General features: G+C 44.1%; 1 protein-coding gene across 1 annotated transcript in view; it reads right to left on the bottom strand.

Moving 5' to 3' along the window:
• The window catches only part of ITGBL1 (integrin subunit beta like 1), a 500,642-nt gene that overhangs the window by 430,508 nt on the left and 49,346 nt on the right, over positions 1-20,788 (bottom strand). Inside the window, exon 2 of the mRNA XM_044286160.1 lies at positions 18,121-18,320. Within this exon, the coding sequence (XP_044142095.1) occupies positions 18,121-18,320 (200 nt within the window). The remainder of the gene's footprint in view (positions 1-18,120; positions 18,321-20,788) is intronic.

The following is a 20,788-nucleotide window of genomic DNA, read 5'->3' as shown; positions in this document are numbered from 1 at the left end:
GGTAATCTGGAGTTTCAAATATCCAGAATTGTTGATTCTCGTCGGGTCCGCCGCTCTCTTCAGTATCTGGTGCATTGGAGGGGTTACGGTCCCGAGGAAAGAATGTGGGTTCCAGCGTCAGAGGTAAACGCCAACAGGTTAATTCAGGCTTTCCATGCCTCTCATCCTGAGAGACCTGGTCCTGAGTGTCCGGAGGCCCCTCGTGAAAGGGGGGGTACTGTCACGAGGGTGTCAAGAGCCACGTCTGACTCCGTTATACCCGGGGTCAGGAAGTCGCAGCGGGTGGCTGCGCGCTCTATGTCTAAAGATCACGTTGTTTCTTAGTGATTGTTTTCTGTGTTTGCCTTGCAATCCTTTTTGTCTCACTCAGGGATCCGTAGCTTCTCCTCCTCAGCTGTTTCTTGTCTGCCACTCCCAACCTCCTTATATTCTCCTCTCACACTTCTCTAGTTGCCAGTTATAGAGCTTCCTGCCTGGACTTCTATACTGACCCACTGGAGCTGTGAATCCTGGTTGTTGTTCCAGAGTGCTACCCTCCGGATCCCTGTTGGGCTTTTTGTTGTCTCCTGTTGTCGCCCACCTGGGATTATATGTTGAGTCTGTATTGTCTGTCCTCCCCTTGGTGTTTTCCTTTAGAGCTAGTGGTGCGGACTAGTGTTCCCACCGCCCTGTTCACTATCTAGGGCTCATCTTAGGGAAAGCCAGGGTTTTAGGCACGTGATCGGCGTACGGGTGAGGAACCCGTCTAGGGACGTCAGGGCAGCCAGGTGCCAGCCGCAAGGTGAGTCAGGGGTCACCACCTTCCCTCTCACTTGGGAAGGGCCTTCCTCTTTCCCTCCCTCTGTGTCACGTATGTGATAGTCACGCCGATCGTGATACCTTTGTGTAAAATGTGCCACAATTTGGTGCATTCCTGTGGCATAATGTCACATCCAGTTTCAGGCCTATTATGAAGCAAATTCTACAAACAGAATAATCCAGAGCACCTCACTTGACAAAGGAGGCATGGCTTAGAATGAATTTTTAGCATAAAAGTGTGGTACAACCTAAGCCAAACACTATTAGCGGATTTTTTGTGTGCGTGATAAAGAGATGTGTTATTCTCCAGTTCCTTATCAGTTATTGGAATGTTTCTTAAAGGGCTTCTACCACCAGAAATACTGTTATGTAGCTGACTGACATTATGTTTCTAACATTTGTCCCTGCAGCCGTTTTTGTAAAAAAAAAGCACTTTTATAATATGCTAATGAGCCTCTAGGTGCTATGTGGGCGTAAAATCAGCACCTAGAGGCGCCGTCTACTCACGCTTTATCCCGCCCAGGTCCTCTGTTCTGCCTGCCCCGCTCCTCTTGATCAATGCCACGGTCCACCGCATCGTTGACGAAATCCCGCAAAAGGTCTGTGACATTCCTCACCAGGGTAATCACCCTGCCACTACCCACATTACATACATTTGTTATACAATCTGCCATTTTACTTATGCTTCAGAGCTCTGCTATCAATTAACATTGGTGATGAAGCCAGAAAAGTAAAATCCAGGATATTGCATATCTACCTATTTTGTGTTTTTCTTATTTCCAAGGCTTTTCATTAATTCTTTGTTACCAACTAGAGACCTTTAACCCTTTAACAGACATGTACAGTAATATCCATATGGTTTTATTTCTAATCTAATCGTGGCTAATATCTGAGTTTGCCTTAAAATGTAAAAAAGTCCACAATCGCTTCTTGGGGTACTTTCACACTTGCGTTGCTGGATTCCAGCTGGCAGTTCCGTCACCGTCAATCTGTATGCAAACGGAAACCATTTGTAGATGGATCCTGATGCGGATCCGTCTCACAAATGCATTGCAATACCAGATCTGTCTCTCTGGTGTCATCCGGAAAAATGGATCAGGTATTTATTTTTACATTCCAATGAAAAAAAATGCCGGATTTTTGGCCGGAGAGAAAAATGCAGCATGTTGCGTTTTTTTCTCCGTCCAAATACTGTAAAAGGACTGAACTGAAGACATCCTGATGCATCCTGAACGGATTGCTTTCCATTCAGAATGCATTAGGGTAAAACTGATCATTTTTTTTCCGGTATTGAGCCCCTAGGATGGAACTCAATACCGGAAAATGTTGACGCAAGTGTGAAAGTACCCTTAGATTGTATTAGGTGTAGGGCAGCCAGAAATTGTGTTTTGGGTTTCTTTTCCCTCTGTTTGCCATTTAAAAATACTGATCCCATTGCTGTTGTCAGCCCTGCGAACCAATGAGAGGTATCACCACTTCAGCTCATCCATTCCAGTCACAGCTACAGTATTTCACAGACAGAGACAAAAAAACTGCAGTTCATCCCCTTCCTCTGTTTAATATTTACTATATTACTCTAAACTCATTTTGAAAACCCCCACATAGGAAGAGGGTATATTTGTCTGTGATGCTACTTGTTCTACCGTCTGGTTTTTATTTATCTCATAGACTGCAACCAGTAGCATTACTGGTGGTTTATGTGCTGGGATTACCCACCTATTGCTACAATAAGGAGTCACTTAGCACACTTATGAGTGCCACCCCCCTAAGCTAAAATACTGTATAGGAAATGCTGCTGTCACGGTCCCCCCCCCCCCCCCCAGTAACAGAGGTGAGAAGATCAGATAGACATACTGCACTTGAGGCTATCTGACAGGTCTCTCTGTTTTCCTCATGTTTGTTGTTGCTTCGCAGGATCTCACCTCTCCACAGGTTCTGCTTGTTATCAGTGATGAGTATCTATTTAGGTCTGCCTCACACTGCTAACCATGCAGTTGATATTTCCTGTTGGAGTTGCTAGAGCTTGTTTGTTTTGGATCTCCTGCTTCTCCAGACATCACAAAGCTAAGTGCTTGTTGCCTTTGCTATTTGTTGTTCGCTGGTGTGTTTTGTTCTAGGCTTCAGGGAGACGTGGGTTCCTTCATCTGGGAAAGAACTAGCTGTCTCGTCTCCTGCTACCTATCCTAGGGATCGTCAGTTTCAGCAGGGCCTAGGTATATGGCGTATGAGCATTTTCACCATCAGGATCTGCTCATACTGGCAGAAGTTAGGGAAAGGCCTAGGGATTACTAGGAGGTTACCATCCTTCTTCCTTAGCTTTTGAGGCCTAGACTGTTTTCTATTTCTTTGTGTGTGTATCTGGTGTTTACCCCTTCCCCATTACATTATCACCAGTAAAACATCTAGGGCAGCACTAAAGCCTGCCTATCAGATTCAGTGACGTCACCGAACACACTGCCGGGTGGAAGTTTCTGCCCGCCAGTGTGTTATGATAAACAAAAGAGCCCGTGCCCTGCGTGATCTAGCACAGGGCAAGGGAGCACATGGGAGCATGAGATGCTCTGATGCTAGCTTCAGCTGCCTGGGTGAAAATAAGGGTACAGTACAGACCAAAAGTTTGGACACACCTTCTTATTCAAAGAGTTTTCTTTATTTTCATGACTATGAAAATTGTAGATTCACACTGAAGGCATCAAAACTATGAATTAACACATGTGGAATTATATACATAACAAAAAAGTGTGAAACAACTGAAAATATGTCATATTCTAGGTTCTTCAAAGTAGCCACCTTTTGCTTTGATTACTGCTTTGCACACTCTTGGCATTCTCTTGATGAGCTTCAAGAGGACCTGAAATGGTTTTCACTTCACAGGTGTGCCCTGTCAGGTTTAATAAGTGGGATTTCTTGCGTTGTGAAGAAGTCAGGTGGATACACAGCTGATAGTCCTACTGAATAGACTGTTAGAATTTGTATTATGGCAAGAAAAAAGCAGCTAAGTAAAGAAAAACGAGTGGCCATCATTACTTTAAGAAATGAAGGTCAGTCAGTCCGAAAAATTGGGAAAACTTTAAAAGTGTCCCCAAGTGCAGTCACAAAAACCATCAAGTGCTACAAAGAAACTGGCTCACATGCGGACCGCCCCAGGAAAGGAAGACCAAGAGTCACCTCTGCTGCGGAGGATAAATTAATCCGAGTCACCAGCCTCAGAAATCGCAGGTTAACAGCAGCTCAGATTAGAGACCAGGTCAATGCCACACAGAGTACTAGCAGCAGATACATCTCTAGAACAACTGTTAAGAGGAGACTGTGTGAATCAGGCCTTCATGGTAGAATATCTGCTAGGAAACCACTGCTAAGGACAGGCAACAAGCAGAAGAGACTTGTTTGGGCTAAAGAACACAAGGAATGGACATTAGACCAGTAGAAATCTGTGCTTTGGTCTGATGAGTCCAAATTTGAGATCTTTGGTTCCAACCACCGTGTCTTTGTGCGACGCAGAAAAGGTGAACGGATGGACTCTACATGCCTGGTTCCCACCATGAAGCATGGAGGAGAGGTGTGATGGTGTGGGGGTGCTTTGCTGGTGACACTGTTGGGGATTTATTCAAAATTTAAGGCATACTGAACCAGCATGGCTACCACAGCATCTTGCAGCGGCATGCTATTTCATCCGGTTTGCGTTTAGTTGGACTGTCATTTATTTTTCAACAGGACAATGACCCCAAACACACCTCCAGGCTGTGTAAGTGCTATTTGGCCATGAAGGAGAGTGATGGGGTGCTGCACCAGATGACCTGGCCTCCACAGTCACCGACCTGAACCTAATCGAGATGGTTTGGGGTGAGCTGGACCGTAGAGTGAAGGCAAAAGGGCCAACAAGTGCTAAGCATCTCTGGGAACTCCTTCAATACTGTTGGAAGACCATTTCAGGTGACTACCTCTTGAAGCTCATCAAGAGAATGCCAAGAGTGTGCAAAGCAGTAATCAAAGCAAAAGGTGGCTACTTTGAAGAACCTAGAATATGACATATTTTCAGTTGTTTCACACTTTTTTGTTATGTATATAATTCCACATGTGTTAATTCATAGTTTTGATGCCTTCAGTGTGAATCTACAATTTTCGTAGTCATGAAAATAAAGAAAACTCTTTGAATGAGAAGGTGTGTCCAAACTTTTGGTCTGTACTGTATGTCCGGGTTCAGCTCTGAACCGGAACAACCCCTTTAATTCTCTTTGCCTCCTCAGTCCTGTTTTACTGCTGGATGTATTTTCTTTAAAGGGGCACAACTATCCAATTTTTATATCACATGGTAACAACCTATATGTGAATATTCTATGTTTTGTTTCTATTTTTTTTTCTTTTTTTTCTACAAAACAGGTAGACTGTTGTCTGGATATATATTTTTAAGCCATTCCAGGGTATTCTACTTCCTATCCTGGCTTTTTAGTGTCCTCCTTTGTTTGAACCTTTAGTATGGCAAACAGTCTCCCTTGACTTTCTCTATCAGACCATTCACTCTGACCAGAGAGGGAAGAGAGGATGAGTATCTCACTTAGAGCATCACACATTACACTGATAAGTATAAAGCTCTTCTGTGGGCATTTGTTAAGACCTATCAATAGAACAAAAAAATTGTCACACTGTTGTCCCAAATTTACACCTACTGTTATCCCAACTCTATAATTTACTAATATACTAACATATATCATCTTTCCATCATAGGAGTGATAAACTAACAATTGGTTCCCTATCTATATACAAGTTTTATCCCTCTATGCTGACTACTAAAAGGACAATATTTGGTATTTCATTTTCAATGGAATAGCACTGCCAAAATGGAAAAGAATAACAGTTAAAAAAATAACCTTTCTGATGGAAGTGTCCCTTTAACATCTTCTACAATTTGTTCGTTTTTAATTTTTCACTCCCTGCCTTCCCAGGGCCATAACTTTTTTATTTTTTTTTCATTCACATAGCCGTATGAGGGCTTTTTATGGTGGAACAAGTTGTACTTTCTAATGGCACTAGTTAATATTGCAAACAATGTAGTGGGAAGCTGGAAAAAAAATCTAATGGGGTAAAATTGGGAAAAAATACATTTCTGACACAGTTTTGGGGGTATTGTTTCCCGCTGTGGTAAAACCGACCCATGACTTTCATTCTCCAAGTCAGTAAGATTACGACGATGCCACATTTATGTTGTTTTTCTTTAAATACAAAAAAAAAAATTTTCTATTTACCGCCCTATTTTGACCCCTGTAACTGCAGAAACCCAGTGGCTAAGTTGCCCATATCGCTTGCGAGCAGTAGTCATCTTTAAAGGTCCAACTTCCACAGTAATATTACGGCAGAGATCAGGAAAGAGTTAAGTTACAGAATCCTACGGGTAGCTACAGGATTAGGATACAAACAGTCTCTTCTGTAGTCAGGTTTTATAAAAGAAGCCATTCTTAAGGTGACCTTCTCCCAACCCTCTCCTAAGAATATAGTGGATGTAGAAATCTGACATACCAGTTCTTTACAGACATCTGCAAACTGGGGAGGCTCAATGGGCTCCATGCACACTGTGGGGTTTAGCCAACATTAATCTAATGTGTATGGATACCTTTAGTTTTTCCAGCACAAACTGTTCTCTTAGTGACCTACCCTGCAGATGTTTCATCTCTCTGATCTGTCACAGCAACACAGGAACAAATTGAGAACTGATTAGATATTACAATTAATAAGAGTTATGGGAGGGGTTAAGCAGGAATTATGCTAAAACAACTATGCTAAAATAAATTTTAAAAAATAGTCACCTTTCAAATCCTCCACCACTTCAGCGCCACTGCTCATATAGTCCACACTAGGCTTTGTTCAATTCGATGCACTACAACCTATCCAAAAGTAAAGCTGTGAGTAGATACTCACTTTAAAGGGTTGTGCCAGTGTCTCCACCCCCCACCGATCACGAGAACTATCTGTTATCTCCAGTGCTCCCATAGAGAATAATTGGAGCAGCAATGCACATGCACAACCTGCCACTCCCATCACAACGAGGGAACAGGATCCCCTTTCTTGTGATCGGTGAGGGTTCCATTGTCCGGACCCCCAGCGATCAGCTAGTTATCCCCTATCCTGGGCACAACCTCTTTAAGTAATAAATTATTTAGCAGCTGTAGATTTATTGGTGAGTGAAGTAGTGTCCATTCACTGTTTCTGTACTGTATGTTTAAAAAAAAAAAAACAATAACACATTTTGAATTTAAAATGTTTCATTACTGGCTTCAAGACCTTCATTTTAAAATATTTGGCTTAGAAACCATGTCAAAGTATTTTTTTTTTTATAAATGTGCCAAGCCCTTTCCTGGAATGCTTAACATTTATTCCTTTCCTAACGGAATTCCTTTTACATTGAAGCTGATCTAATTGTGGTTTTTGGCTTTTGAAAATGACACGTTGGTGTGAAAGTACTTAGAGGTTTCTGTCTACATGCCTAGAGCTCCCTTCCCCCGCAATTAAGGAAAAAACCTATTCTAGGGTTGTCATGAATTTTTTCCACATAGTATATTAATCCACCCTCTAGAATTCCTAAAATAATTGCCACCTTAATGAAAAAATAAAAAAAGCTCAGTATCAGATCTCTTAAAGAGAACCTGTCACCTCAAAATGCAGTGTAATCGACAGGCAGCCTTTTACCTTTTATAGAGCAGGAGGAACTGAGCAGCTGTGTGGAAAAAGATTCCACGAATCCTTCAAGTTATTCATTTAAACCTCTGCAATTTTAATTTATACCTCATTAATTCAACCTCTGCTTGTTTTATGTATCAGAATGATATGGGTGGTCCTACTCAGTGACTAATAGCCTTCTCTGTAATTCCTATAGTCATTCCTATAGCTGTCAATCGCTGAGTGGGACAACCCACATGACTTCAATCATTCTGCACAGTTCCTCCTGCTCAATAACATGCATTTTCATGGTGATAGGCGCTCTCTAAGGCCTCGTGCACACGACCGTGCCATTTTTTGCGGTCAGCAAACTGGTGATCCGCAAAAAACGGAAGCCGCCCATGTGCCTTCCACAATTTGCGGAACTGGCGGCCCATTGTAGACATGCCTATTCTTGTCTGCAAAACAGACAAGAATAAGACATGCTATATTTTTTTTGCGGGGCCTCAAAACGGAGCAATGGATGCGGACAGCACATGGAGAGCTGTCCGCATCTTTTGCAGCCCCATTGAAGTGAATGGGTCCGCACCCAAGCTGCAAAAACTACGGCTCAGATGCGGACCATAACTACTGTCGTGTGCATGAGGCCTTAGGTGAAAAATGTTTGCATATGTTTTAATATCACCACATTTTTAACCACCTCCCGACCGCTGTACGCACCGATGCGTCCGGGAGGTGGTTGATTTGTTCCTCCTGGACGCATCGGCGCGTCATCTCGCGAGACGCGAGATTACGTCACAGCCGGCCCGCGCATGCGCATCGAGGGCCGGCTTTTCGCAGCACAGTATTTCGTCAGCAGCCTGCCGGCCACGATCATTGGCTGGCAGGTTGCTGATTTTTAAAAAATCCAATCAGCAGCCATTTAACCCCACATATTAGTAAATATGATGGGGTTATATGGCTGCTGTGCTCCTCTGCTCCTTCTTTTGGTCGGTTGGTTCCAGCAGAGGAGCACACATCACTGTGAGTACCCACTACACCACACTTAGCCCCCAGATCACCCCAATTAACCCTTTGATCACCCCTTTGATCGCCCCTGTCAATCACTAGTGAAAGGAAAAAAGTGATCAGTACAAACTGTCACTTTTTTTTTCACTGGTATTGACCGTTAGGTTTCAGTATAGTTTAGGCCCCTTGGTTAGGTAGTTTAGGGATCGGTTAGCGCCCAGCCCACCGCACCGCAGTCCGTTATTCGCTGATTAGCGTATCGCTAATCAGCATTTGTACTTTTATAGTATCTGGAAGTGATCAAAACTGATCACGGTCAGATCTATAATAGTACTAGTGTCACTTTAGTTCTCCCTCCACCCAAAACGCAGTGTTTGCCCGATCAGGCCTGATCGGTCGCCCACACGTGCGTACACCCACGCCCGCCCCACCGCAGTGACAAAAAAAAATATTTTTTTTTGATCGCTGCACATTCACTTTACACGCACTGCGGCGATAAAAAAATCAGTTTTGATATTTTTTATCAACCGCAGCAGCCTCCGGTACTTCGCTAGCCTCCCATTTGTAAGACAGGCTTGCTTTTTTTTTCTTGGGTAGTCTCAGGGAATACCCCGAAATTTAGTTGCCCACATGTCTATCAGGGGGTATTCTTCTGAAGAGGCCTACAGGCTTCTGACCCAGTCGGATGAGGAGTGGGAACCCTCATCTGATGAATCCAGCGGGTCAGAATACGAACCTGTAGAAAGCAGTGGCTCTCTGACCCAAAGTTCGGACGAGGAGGCTGAGGTCCCTGATAGCACCAGGCGTACCCGGCCCCGTGTCGCTAGACCGCAGGTTGCGCAGGATCCGCTTCAAGAGCAGCAGAGTGGGGCTGGTGCTGTCGGATTACGTGGTGAGGTATACACCAGCAGCCCAGCCCTTCCTGGACCTAGTACCAGCACTGCCGTACAACCTGGTGAAGTAGCGAGCACCAGAAGGGCAGTTGAAGCTGGTACGGTGGCACGTGCAGTAGTGACCCCGTCGCAGCCACCGCAAAGACGTGCCCGTAGAGCCCCTAGAATCCCAGAGGTGCTGGCAAACCCTGATTGGCAGTCCCCAACTTCAGCCGCACCCGTAGTTTTCCCTTTCACTGCCCAGTCTGGAGTTCGGGTTGAGACAGCTCAGATCGATTCGGCCCTGGGATTTTTTGAGCTGTTCTTGACTGCGGAGCTTTTAGACTTAGTCGTGGCAGAGACAAACCGGTATGCCACACAATTTATCACCGCTAACCCGGGAAGCTTTTATGCCCAGCCTTTCCGGTGGAAACCAGTCCAAGTTTCCGAACTTAAAACTTTTCTGGGCCTCCTCCTCAACATGGGCCTGACAAAAAAGCATGAATTGCGGTCATATTGGTCCACGAACCCGATTCATCACATGCCCATGTTCTCTGCTGCTATGTCCAGGACACGATTTGAGACCATCCTGCGTTTCCTGCACTTTAGTGACAACACCGCCTCCCGTCCCAGGGGCCACCCTGCTTTTGACCGGCTCCACAAAATTCGGCCCCTCATAGACCATTTCAACCTGAAATTTGCAGATTTGTATACCCCTGAGCAAAACATCTGCATAGACGAGTCCCTGATACATTTTACCGGGCGCCTTGGCTTCAAACAATACATCCCAAGCAAGCGCGCCCGGTATGGGGTCAAATTGTATAAGCTCTGTGAAAGGGCCACAGGCTATACCCACAAATTTCGGATCTATGAGGGAAAAGATCAGACCCTGGAGCCGGTCGGTTGCCCTGACTGTGCCGGCATACATACATAATTCCTCTGGGTAGCCATCTTATATGCTTCTGGCCTATGTAAAAAGCTGTGAACTCTCATCTTTCTGAAGCCTGGGTCGCCTATGATATAGATGGACACTTTTATTACCACTACTCTGTAAGGCCAGCAATAAAAGGTCATAAAAGCTATACCAGGCCCAGCTCATCCTGTCCGGTAAGATAAGATCAGCTCGCTGTCAAGCCTGGCTGGAGCGTGACGTCATTAATTTCCAGGTCTGGTTTGAGGAGAGCTAATAGCCCTTAATTAGCTCTGGGCATAAAACCAGTCCACTTTCATATTTCATTTATGAATCAACTTATACCCTTTCTGACACCAGATCTAGGCTCTACAGAGTATTGTGGTTAATTTGGTATCAAATATGACTAGAGGATGTGATTTCTTAGCTGACCTATGGGTGGTAGAAGAACTACAGGTCCCAGCATTACCGTGTGTGGTCTCATTCTGTAGGTAAATAAATAAGGATCGCAAATATGTATTCTGTATAACAATATGCCAATGTATCAAGGAGATACGGGCTTAAGTATAATCCTCATTGTAGGAACTGAACTTTGATGGGGTCATAAAACACTTGGGGGCAATCCCTAGGATTGACAGTCACTCTGCTGCCATTGGCTGACAGGAGTAAGTCTCCTGCCCATGGGAGAGTTCATAAAAACCCATGCACAAGGACAGAGGAGAGAGACCCATGGAACATCACCAGACACTTAATTGGACATTGACAGCATATCCCTGTATCAGAAGAACTTTGAGGGTCTCCCCTGATACATACTGAAAAGGGGTTTGCAAGGATTCAAAAAGGACATATGAACGACCATCTGAAACCCTCCAGAGAAACTAAGTATTCTTTCATCTTTTTCCCTTTCATTTGAACTGTCGTGATTATTTATATTGTTATTATTATTCTGTAGATTTATAGTCATTTTCATTAGACTTGTATGCACTGCTTTTTACCGCTTATTAAAGATTATAAAATCTAAATAGCCAAGTCTTCCATATTCTAAGCTGCTGAACAACGTACCTTGCCTTTGAAGAGACGTTACCAGGTAGTTAGTTAAATTGCATTTAGGAATTGTAGCTGGGGGTGATTGACTGCGGTTGGTCAGTAAGTGATATCCGGTTCATCCACTGATCTGTGTGATAGTGAATGACCCGGATAGTCGGCTCGTGGACCGGGAACCCACGTGGTGGCAGTTACCGAAGTATAGTGGGGGGGTGTTAGCCGAGTGGTAATACCCCGGTCACGTGAGGTCTCTGTGTGTGCGCAGACTCCGTCACAGACCACTACGTCAGAGCTGTGGGATCTGGAGCGATCGGATCCATAGTTCGTGACACTGACTACCTGGGGAGCAGTGGGAAGACAGTTTGGGACTTGGTGTCACCCTTATTCGGCAAGGGGTACCATCTTTATGTGGACAATTTCTACACAAGTGTGGCCCTCTTTAGGCATTTGTTTCTAGAACGGATTGGCGCCTGTGGTACCGCGCGAACTAGTCGCGCGGGCTTCCCCCAACGGCTCGTTAGCACCCGTCTTGCAAGGGGGCAGAGGGCCGCACTGTGTAACGAAGAACTGCTCGCGGTGAAATGGAGAGACAAGCGTGACGTTTACATGCTCTCCTCCATTCACGCAGACACGACAATCCAAATTGAGCGAGCAACCCGTGTCATTGAAAAGCCCCTCTCAGTCCACGACTATAACCTCCACATGGGAGGGGTGGACTTCAATGACCAGATGTTGTCTCCGTATTTAGTTTCCCGCAGAACCAGACGCTGGTATAAGAAGGTGTCTGTATATTTGATTCAATTGGCTCTGTACAATAGTTTTGTTCTCTACAGTAAGGCTGGGAGAACTGGATCCTTCCTCAAATTTCAGGAAGAGATCATCGCGAAACTCCTGTATCCAGGAGGTTCCGTGGCCCCATCCACCAGTGTAGTTAGCCGTCTACACGAGCGACACTTCCCCAGTGTCGTTGCTGGTACCTCAAACCGACCGCCACCCCGAAAAAAATGTCGTGTCTGTAGCAGGAGTGGAATAAGGTGTGACACCCGCTATTTCTGTCCTGACTGTCCGGACCACCCTGCCCTATGCTTAGGGGAGTGTTTCCGAAAGTACCACACACAGGTACACCTAGCATAGGGATCATCTCACCAGGATAGGCACACAGGGCTATTAGGGCCCATTCACTCACAGCTGCTGCAAACGTCTCCTTTCACATGGGACAAAGTGCATAACGCACTTCGCCACATCTTTGGGCGATTTGCGCTTTGCACATTGACCCATGGGGAAGGAGAGGTTTGTTCTATAAAGGTAAAAAAAACAAAAAAAAAACACCAGTAAGCAAACAGGTTAATGTTTAGTTCCAAAAGTTAAAGTTTACATGTTCTGTTCCAAAGTTAATAAAATTATTGTGTTATGGCCTGGTTTTTTCTTATTTTATTTTTTTATTTTTTTACCTTCCAGGTGGACCAACCGATCTACTAGCTGCAGCACCGATGTGCATTCTGACAGAAGCATTGCGCTGCTGTCAGATTACACGCAAGTCGGTGTATGCGGCGCTGCAAGACGGGATTTTCTCCTCTGCAGTGACAGATACGTTTGCCAAGGCATACGAGCTGAGGAGGAGGCGGCGTTCCTATGCTTTGGCAAACACTTTGTATATATATATATATATAAAAAAATATCCCGGCAATGATTTATTCATCCACATCGATTGATGCGAATGGAGAAATCTGGTTTGCCAGGGCATACGAGCTAAGTGGGTATGGATGTAGGGCGGAGCTCCTATGTCCTGGCAGACGCCTTTCCCCTCCATTTTTTTTTTTGGGCAGAGATTCTTTCATCCACATTGATCGATGCGAATGAAGAAATCTGTGCCGTTCATTTTTTTCTTTCAGCCCAGAGGCTGAACGGAAAAAAAAATCTCATTACCTGTATGCTCAATATAAGGAGAATAGCAGAAACTCCTAATGCTGGCCATACATGTAATGATTGCGGAGACCCTCAAATGCCAGGGCAGTACAAACACCCCACAACTGACCCCATTTTGGAAAGAAGACACCCCAAGGTATTTGCTGAGGGGCATATTGAGTCCATGAAAGATTTAAATTTTTGTCCTAAGTTAGCGGAAAGTGAGACTTTGTGAGAATAAACAAAAAAAAAAAACAATTTCCGCAAACTTATGCGAAAATTTTTTTTTTAGATGAACTTGCCAGGCCCCTCATTGGATACCTTGGGGTGTCTTCTTTCCAAAGTGGGGTCACATGTGGGGTATTTATACTGCCCTGGCTTTTTAGGGGCCCTAAAGCGTGAGAAGAAGTCTGGGATCCAAATGTCTAAAAATGCCCTCCTAAAAGGAATTTGGGCACCTTTGCGCATCTAGGCTGCAAAAAAGTGTGACACATCTGGTATCGCCGTACTCAGAAGAAGTTGGGGAATGTGTTTTTGGGTGTCATTTTACATATACCCATGCTGGGTGAGATAAATATCTTGGTCAAATGCCAACTTTGTATAAAAAAATGGGAAAAGTTGTCTTTTGCCAACATATTTCTCTCACCCAGCATGGGTATATGTAAAATGACACCCCAAAACACATTTCCCAACTTCTCCTGAGTACGGTGATACCAGATGTGTGACACTTTTTTGATGCCAAGGTGGGCAAAGGGGCACATATTCCAAAGTGCACCTTTCGGATTTTGCAGGCCATTTTTTACACATTTTGATTGCAAAGTACTTCTCACACATTTGGGCCCCTAAATTGCCAGGGCAGTATAACTACCCCACAAGTGACCCCATTTTGGAAAGAAGACACCCCAAGGTATTCTGTGAGGGGCATGGTGAGTTCCTAGAATTTTTTATTTTTTGTCGCAAGTTAGTGCAATATGAGACTTTGTAAGAAAAAAAGAGAAGAAAAAAAAACATCATCATTTTCCGCTAACTTGTGACAAAAAAAAAAAAATTCTAGGAACTCGCAGTGCCCCTCACGGAATACCTTAGGGTGTCTTCTTTCCAAAATGGGGTCACTTGTGGCGTAGTTATACTGCCCTGGCAATTTAGGGGCCCAAATGTGTGAGAAGAACTTTGCAATCAAAATGTGTAAAAAATGGCCTGCAAAATCCGAAAGGTGCACTTTGGAATATGTGCCCCTTTGCCCACCTAGGCTGCAATAAAGTGTCACACATGTGGTATCGCCGTACTCAGGAGAAGTTGGGGAATGTGTTTTGGGGTGTCATTTTACATATACCCATGCTGGGTGAGAAAAATATCTTGGTCAAATGCCAACTTTGTATAAAAAAATGGGAAAAGTTGTCGTTTGCCAAGATATTTCTCTCACCCAGCATGGGTATATGTAAAATGACACCCCAAAACACATTCCCCAACTTCTCCTGAGTACGGCGATACCAGATGTGTGACACTTTTTTGATGCCAAGGTGGGCAAAGGGGCGCATATTCCAAAGTGCACCTTTCGGATTTCACCGGTCATTTTTTACAGATTTTGATTGCAAAGTACTTCTCACACATATGGGCCCCTAAATTGCCAGGGCAGTATAACTACGCCACAAGTGACCCCATTTTGGAAAGAAGACACCCCAAGGTATTCCGAGAGGGGCATGGCGAGTTCCTAGAATTTTTTATTTTTTGTCGCAAGTTAGTGGAATATGAGACTTTGTAAGGAAAAAAGAGAAGAAAAAAAAAATCATCATTTTCCGCTAACTTGTGACAAAAAATAAATAAATCTAGGAACTCGCAGTGCCCCTCACGGAATACCTTGGGGTGTCTTCTTTCCAAAATGGGGTCACTTGTGGCGTAGTTATACTGCCCTGGCAATTTAGGGGCCCAAATGTGTGAGAAGTACCTTGCAATTAAAATGTGTAAAAAATGACCGGCGAAACCCGAAAGGTGCACTTTGGAATATGTGCCCCTTTGCCCACCTAGGCTGCAATAAAGTGTCACACATGTGGTATCGCCGTACTCAGGAGAAGTTGGGGAATGTGTTTTGGGGTGTCATTTTACATATACCCATGCTGGGTGAGAAAAATATCTTGGTCAAATGCCAACTTTGTATAAAAAAATGGGAAAAGTTGTCTTTTGCCAAGATATTTCTCTCACCCAGCATGGGTATATGTAAAATGACACCCCAAAACACATTCCCCAACTTCTCCTGAGTACGGCGATACCACATGTGTGACACTTTTTTGCAGCCAAGGTGGGCAAAGGGGCACATATTCCAAAGTGCACCTTTCGGATTTCACCGGTCATTTTTTACACATTTTGATTGCAAAGTTCTTCTCACACATTTGGGCCCCTAAATTGCCAGGGCAGTATAACTACCCCACAAGTGACCCCATTTTGGAAAGAAGACACCCCAAGGTATTCTGTGAGGGGCATGGTGAGTTCCTAGAATTTTTTATTTTTTGTCGCAAGTTAGTGCAATATGAGACTTTGTAAGAAAAGAAAAAAAAGAAAAAATCATCATCATTTTCCGCTAACTTGTGACAAAAAATAAAAAGTTCTATGAACTCACTATGCCCATCAGCGAATACCTTAGGGTGTCTATTTTCCGAAATGGGGTCATTTGTGGGGTTTTTCTACTGTTTGGGCATTGTAGAACCTCAGGAAACATGACAGGTGCTCAGAAAATCAGAGCCGTTTCAAAAAGCGGAAATTCACATTTTTGTACCATAGTTTGTAAACGCTATAACTTTTACCCAAACCATTTTTTTTTGCCCAAACATTTTTTTTTTATCAAAGACATGTAGAACTATAAATTTATATATGGATGTCGTTTTTTTTGCAAAATTTCACAGCTGAAAGTGAAAAATGTCATTTTTTTGCAAAAAAATCGTTACATTTTGATTAATAACAAAAAAAGTAAAAATGTCAGCAGCAATAAAATACCACCAAATGAAAGCTCTATTAGTGAGAAGAAAAGGAGGTAAAATTCATTTGGGTGGTAAATTGCATGACCGAGCGATAAACGGTGAAAGGAGTGTAGTGCCGAAGTGTAAAAAGTGGCCTGGTCATGAAGGGGGTTTCACCTAGCGGGGCTGAAGTGGTTAAAAGGGTTGTCTTGTTTTCCATACTGATATCTTATCCTCAGGATAGGTCATCATTATCAGATCAGAAGGGGTCCAACTTCAGACACCCCTGGCGATCAACTGTTTGAAGAGACTGCAGCGCTCATACAAGCACAGCATTCTCGTTACTATTTATCTGCATGCTCTCAACATTGCAGCAGTACTGCAGCGTAATTAGAGCTGCTCCGTCCCATTCACTTGATTGAGACGAGGCAGTTTTAATTACATGCACCTCTGCTGCAATGTCGACGGCATGCAGATAAACAGTGAAGAGAACGCAGTGCTTGTATGAATGTTATGGTCTCTTCAAACAGCTGATCAGCGGGGGTGTCTGGATTCGGACCTCCTCTGATCTGATAATGATGACCTATCCTGAGGATAGGTTATCAATATGGGAAATCAGACAACCCCTTTAACAAAAAGTCAAAGTCAAAAACTATGTCAAGGAGATGCAGGAAACTAACTAGTTTTACTAATTGTTAGATGTGGATCTCTATAACAACCTATGAGCTGGTTCTTGTATCAACGGCTAAAAAAGTGCACAGGAACCACTTCAGAATCTTTCTGAAACAGTGCTTAAAGGGGTTCTGCACTTTGTTTAAACTGATGATCTATCCTCTGGATGGATCATCAGCATCTGATCGGTGGGGGTCTGACACCCGGGACCCCCGCTGATCAGCTGTTTGAGAAGGCAGCTGCACTATAGCAGCGCCGAGGCCTTCTCATTGCTTACCGGTGGCCCATGATGTCACGACTTGTATCAACTGGCCTGGGCAGGGCTAAACTCCGTTCACTTGAATGGAGCTTAGCCGCGCCCAGGCCAGTTGATACTAGTCATGACATCACTGGGCCAGCGGTGCTGTAGCGCTGCTGCCTTCTCAAACAGCTGTTGGACCCCCGCCGATCAGATGCTGTTGATCTAATCAGAGGATAGATCATCAGTTTAAACAAACTGCAGAACACCTTTAACCCAACCGAATGCTGTGTTCACATGGGAGCCATCAATACCTGAATGGTGGGGATCAGGGGCAGTCATACCATTGGTGCAGCCTGTACAGCTGCACAGGGGCCCTTTATATAAGGGGCCCCAAACTACAATAACAAAGGCACCAAGGTTTCTTTAGCTCAGAATTACTGATGAACTGATTCATCATATGGATTGACTAGAGAGTCACAGGCTAGTTTCACACTAGCGCTTAGGTTCTGGCAAGCTGTCCTGGCTGTTATCTCTTCCGGCCGATTCTCGGCATATTTGCCAGGTTGTAGCTGGAGCTCCATCAGTGCCCATTATAGTTAATGGGGCCATATGGCAACGTTTAAGCTCCCGGCAATGCCGGAATGCAGAGACATCTGGCAGGCTGTTCCCTGCCGGAACAGTTTGCTGGTTCGTAAACGGTAGTGTGAAACTAGCCACAGTAAGGAGCACTATGGTAAGCCCCTCAAGGGACTCAGACTATTCTGGCACAGGGGTCCTCTGCTGTCTACGTCTGCCCTTGGTGGGGCTCTTACTCCAATTAGAAATGTTAGCCCCCTAAGTGCTAATTCTGACATTTAACATTTAATTGCTGTGCACTGCCCATTTTAATTAGAAAAATCTTGAGTCCTTTGGTCAAGGCCAGTTCAAATGGAAAATCGCCCTAGAAGTTATTATTCATATCCCACAGGTCCTGCATTAACTTGTTACTTGATTTAGTGCAAGTGAACTGTCTTGGATCATTCAAAACTTTAGGCTCGATTTGTCTATTCAAGATTTCAGTTAACTTACCTCCACAAACTTGTCCATCATAGGTGTGACATACCCAGTCATGGCACTCGCATAAAGGCCCATAGTATTTACCAGGTTCTTTCACTTCACACACACAAACCCCACAGTCACATTTGCCTCTGCCACTGCATATTAATCCATCTGACGTCCTGCAACGATTTTCTGAAGCTGCTGGTGAAAGTCTGCAGCTTGATGAAGATCTGCAATATTAAAACATTGAGGGTAACTACATTTAAAAAGAAATATCAGTAACCTATGATATAAACATAGGAGCACATTTATTAAGGCTGGCATTTCATAAGCCAGTCCTAGGGTCCTTACACACATGAATCTGGCTCTGACATTTTTTACCTGTAAATAAACACAATAATTGTTTTGTTTTTGCTGCTGTTTTTGTAGCATTTTTTCTGTGCAATCAGAGGAAGTTATGTAGAGATGCAGGCAATCTGTGAACAAACTTGAAGGGGTTATTCAATCCTATAAAAAGCTCCCCAATATGCCAGGCCCCCACACTGAATATACTTACCTGGCGTGGCGCCCCACGACGCTCTTGGTTCCCGCACTGTCGCTGCTGCTTCTCCCCATTCATGGATGAAAAAATCCGGTGTTGGGGGGGGGGGGGGGGGAGCAGCCAATGGCAGGCAGGGATGGGGGAGAGCCTTCCTAGCAATGCAGGTGATGGTAGGGAGTCTCGTCCCCATCCCCGCCTGCCATTGGCTGCTCCCCCCGACACCGTATGTTTTCATCCGCACACGGAGAGAAGCAGCAGCGGTGGTGCTGGGACCAGGAGCGGCGCAGGGAGCGGCGACCCAGGTAAGTATATTCAGTATAGGGTGCCCGGCATATGGGGGGGCTTTTATAGGATTGGCTAACCCCTTTAACTCTGGCTAGCGTAAATTTAAGCCATTTCCATGCCAAAAACTGGTGTGGAAAAAGAGAAATGGGTCAGCCTTGCTTTTGTTTCCTGAGTTTCATATTTCCCATAGACCTTCAGCTAACATCTGGAGGGTTGATCATAGTAAATAAAATGAGCCCTTTATAGCCAAGCAGGTGTACCATTGGAGCATAATTATTACTTTTATTTTTATCCAACTAAGGTGGTCAGTGCTGTCCTAGCCCCTTAGACCACTGCTCCACCTCCTTCTCTCCACTGTTGCTTCTGTCCCTCATGGCCTGATTGACAGGGCCAGGCATCCTCACTGTTCAGATGCCTGGCCATGAAATCTAACGTTTGCGCAGGAAACTTGGTGATGGCATGATGGGATTGGCACTTGCGCAGTGCAGATCTCTGGGGGAGATCCTCTTGAGATGAACAGCGCATGCACCTATGAAGTCTTGCTGAGAATGCCTGGCCCTGTCAATCAGGCCATAAAGGGGAGTGGCAACGGGGAGAGGAGGAGGTGAAGCGGTTCTCTAAGGGGCTAGGTCAGCCCCTTGGTGCTCCAATGACCTTATTTGCATGAAAAATATTTAGCAGGTGCTGTAAGTGATGCCTCTAGGGCAGTGATGGCTAACCTTGGCACTCCAGCTGTGGTGAAACTACGACTCCCAGCATGCTCCATTTATTTCTATGGAGTTCTGCGAGCAGCCAAGCAAGAGGGGCATCTTGGGAGTTGTAGTTTTACCACAGCTGGGAAGAGGAGTAAGAAAAACCCCTTTGTATGCCCTCCAAATAAAATTTGATGTGTATGAAGATGTAGAGGCAATTTTACATAACTGTTAACAATGGGCGTATAGATTGTTTTGTAAGCTCTTGCGAGCAGAGCTCTGATTCCTCTTGTTTTAATTGTTGACCTGTTTGTTGCAATGTCATTTAAGGCTCTGTTTGTACTTGAAGCCCCTGATTTTAAAGCGCTGCAGAATATGTTGGTGCTATATAAATAAAGATTATAATTATGAAGTATAATTGCTGCTATTTATATACAGCTATTGCACATTGTGTCTCAACGGCAGGTCCGTCATCTTCATCAGGTAAAGAGTACCTGATGATTGACAGGTAAGAGTCTGGGAGTAATGCACAAGGGGAGCACCCCATGTTTTGTCTTTTCCTCTACAAAATAAAATTGTAATGCTACTATGTGCATGAACAATAAATGAGAAAATGTTGAATAAGTACATATTTTAGGTTGAGTTAATTTTCTACTCAGTTTCTTATCCGGTATACAGTTCTACATGAAGAGGATTCACATTACACTCAATCATTATGTCACCATTTGCTTTCATTTTATCATAAAATAAAAGGGCATTAGCACATGTAAACCTATAAATGACTGATTGGTATAGGAGCACACTGGAGTTCAATTATACTCTAGAGGAAACAGCAACAAAAAAAAAACAGATTGAATTGTTTGCTCTTAATGTCACTGTATCCATTTGTATCCAAATAGAAGATAATGTGGCGGATGTGTTGACATATGCACAGAATGCAGCCTCACAAGCTTTGCGGAAAAGTGAACTATAAAAACATGGGCACCTACAAGACATAATAAATCCAGTATTAATTAGAAATCAGCAGCTGGACAGCATCTAGCTATGGGAAGCACAATGGCACAATGCTTAAAATACCATCAGGGCACAACCACATTAGCATATTTGTAGTTTGCCTTTTTATGTTTAAACATTTTTTATTGAACATTATACCATCATACACGATGTAATCCTCACAAGA

This window comes from Bufo gargarizans, chromosome 3 (genome assembly GCF_014858855.1).
Source record: "Bufo gargarizans isolate SCDJY-AF-19 chromosome 3, ASM1485885v1, whole genome shotgun sequence".
Classification (NCBI taxonomy): domain Eukaryota; kingdom Metazoa; phylum Chordata; class Amphibia; order Anura; family Bufonidae; genus Bufo; species Bufo gargarizans.
The sequence above is the reverse complement of the archived record's forward strand: the minus strand, read 5'-3'. Positions and strand labels throughout refer to the sequence as shown.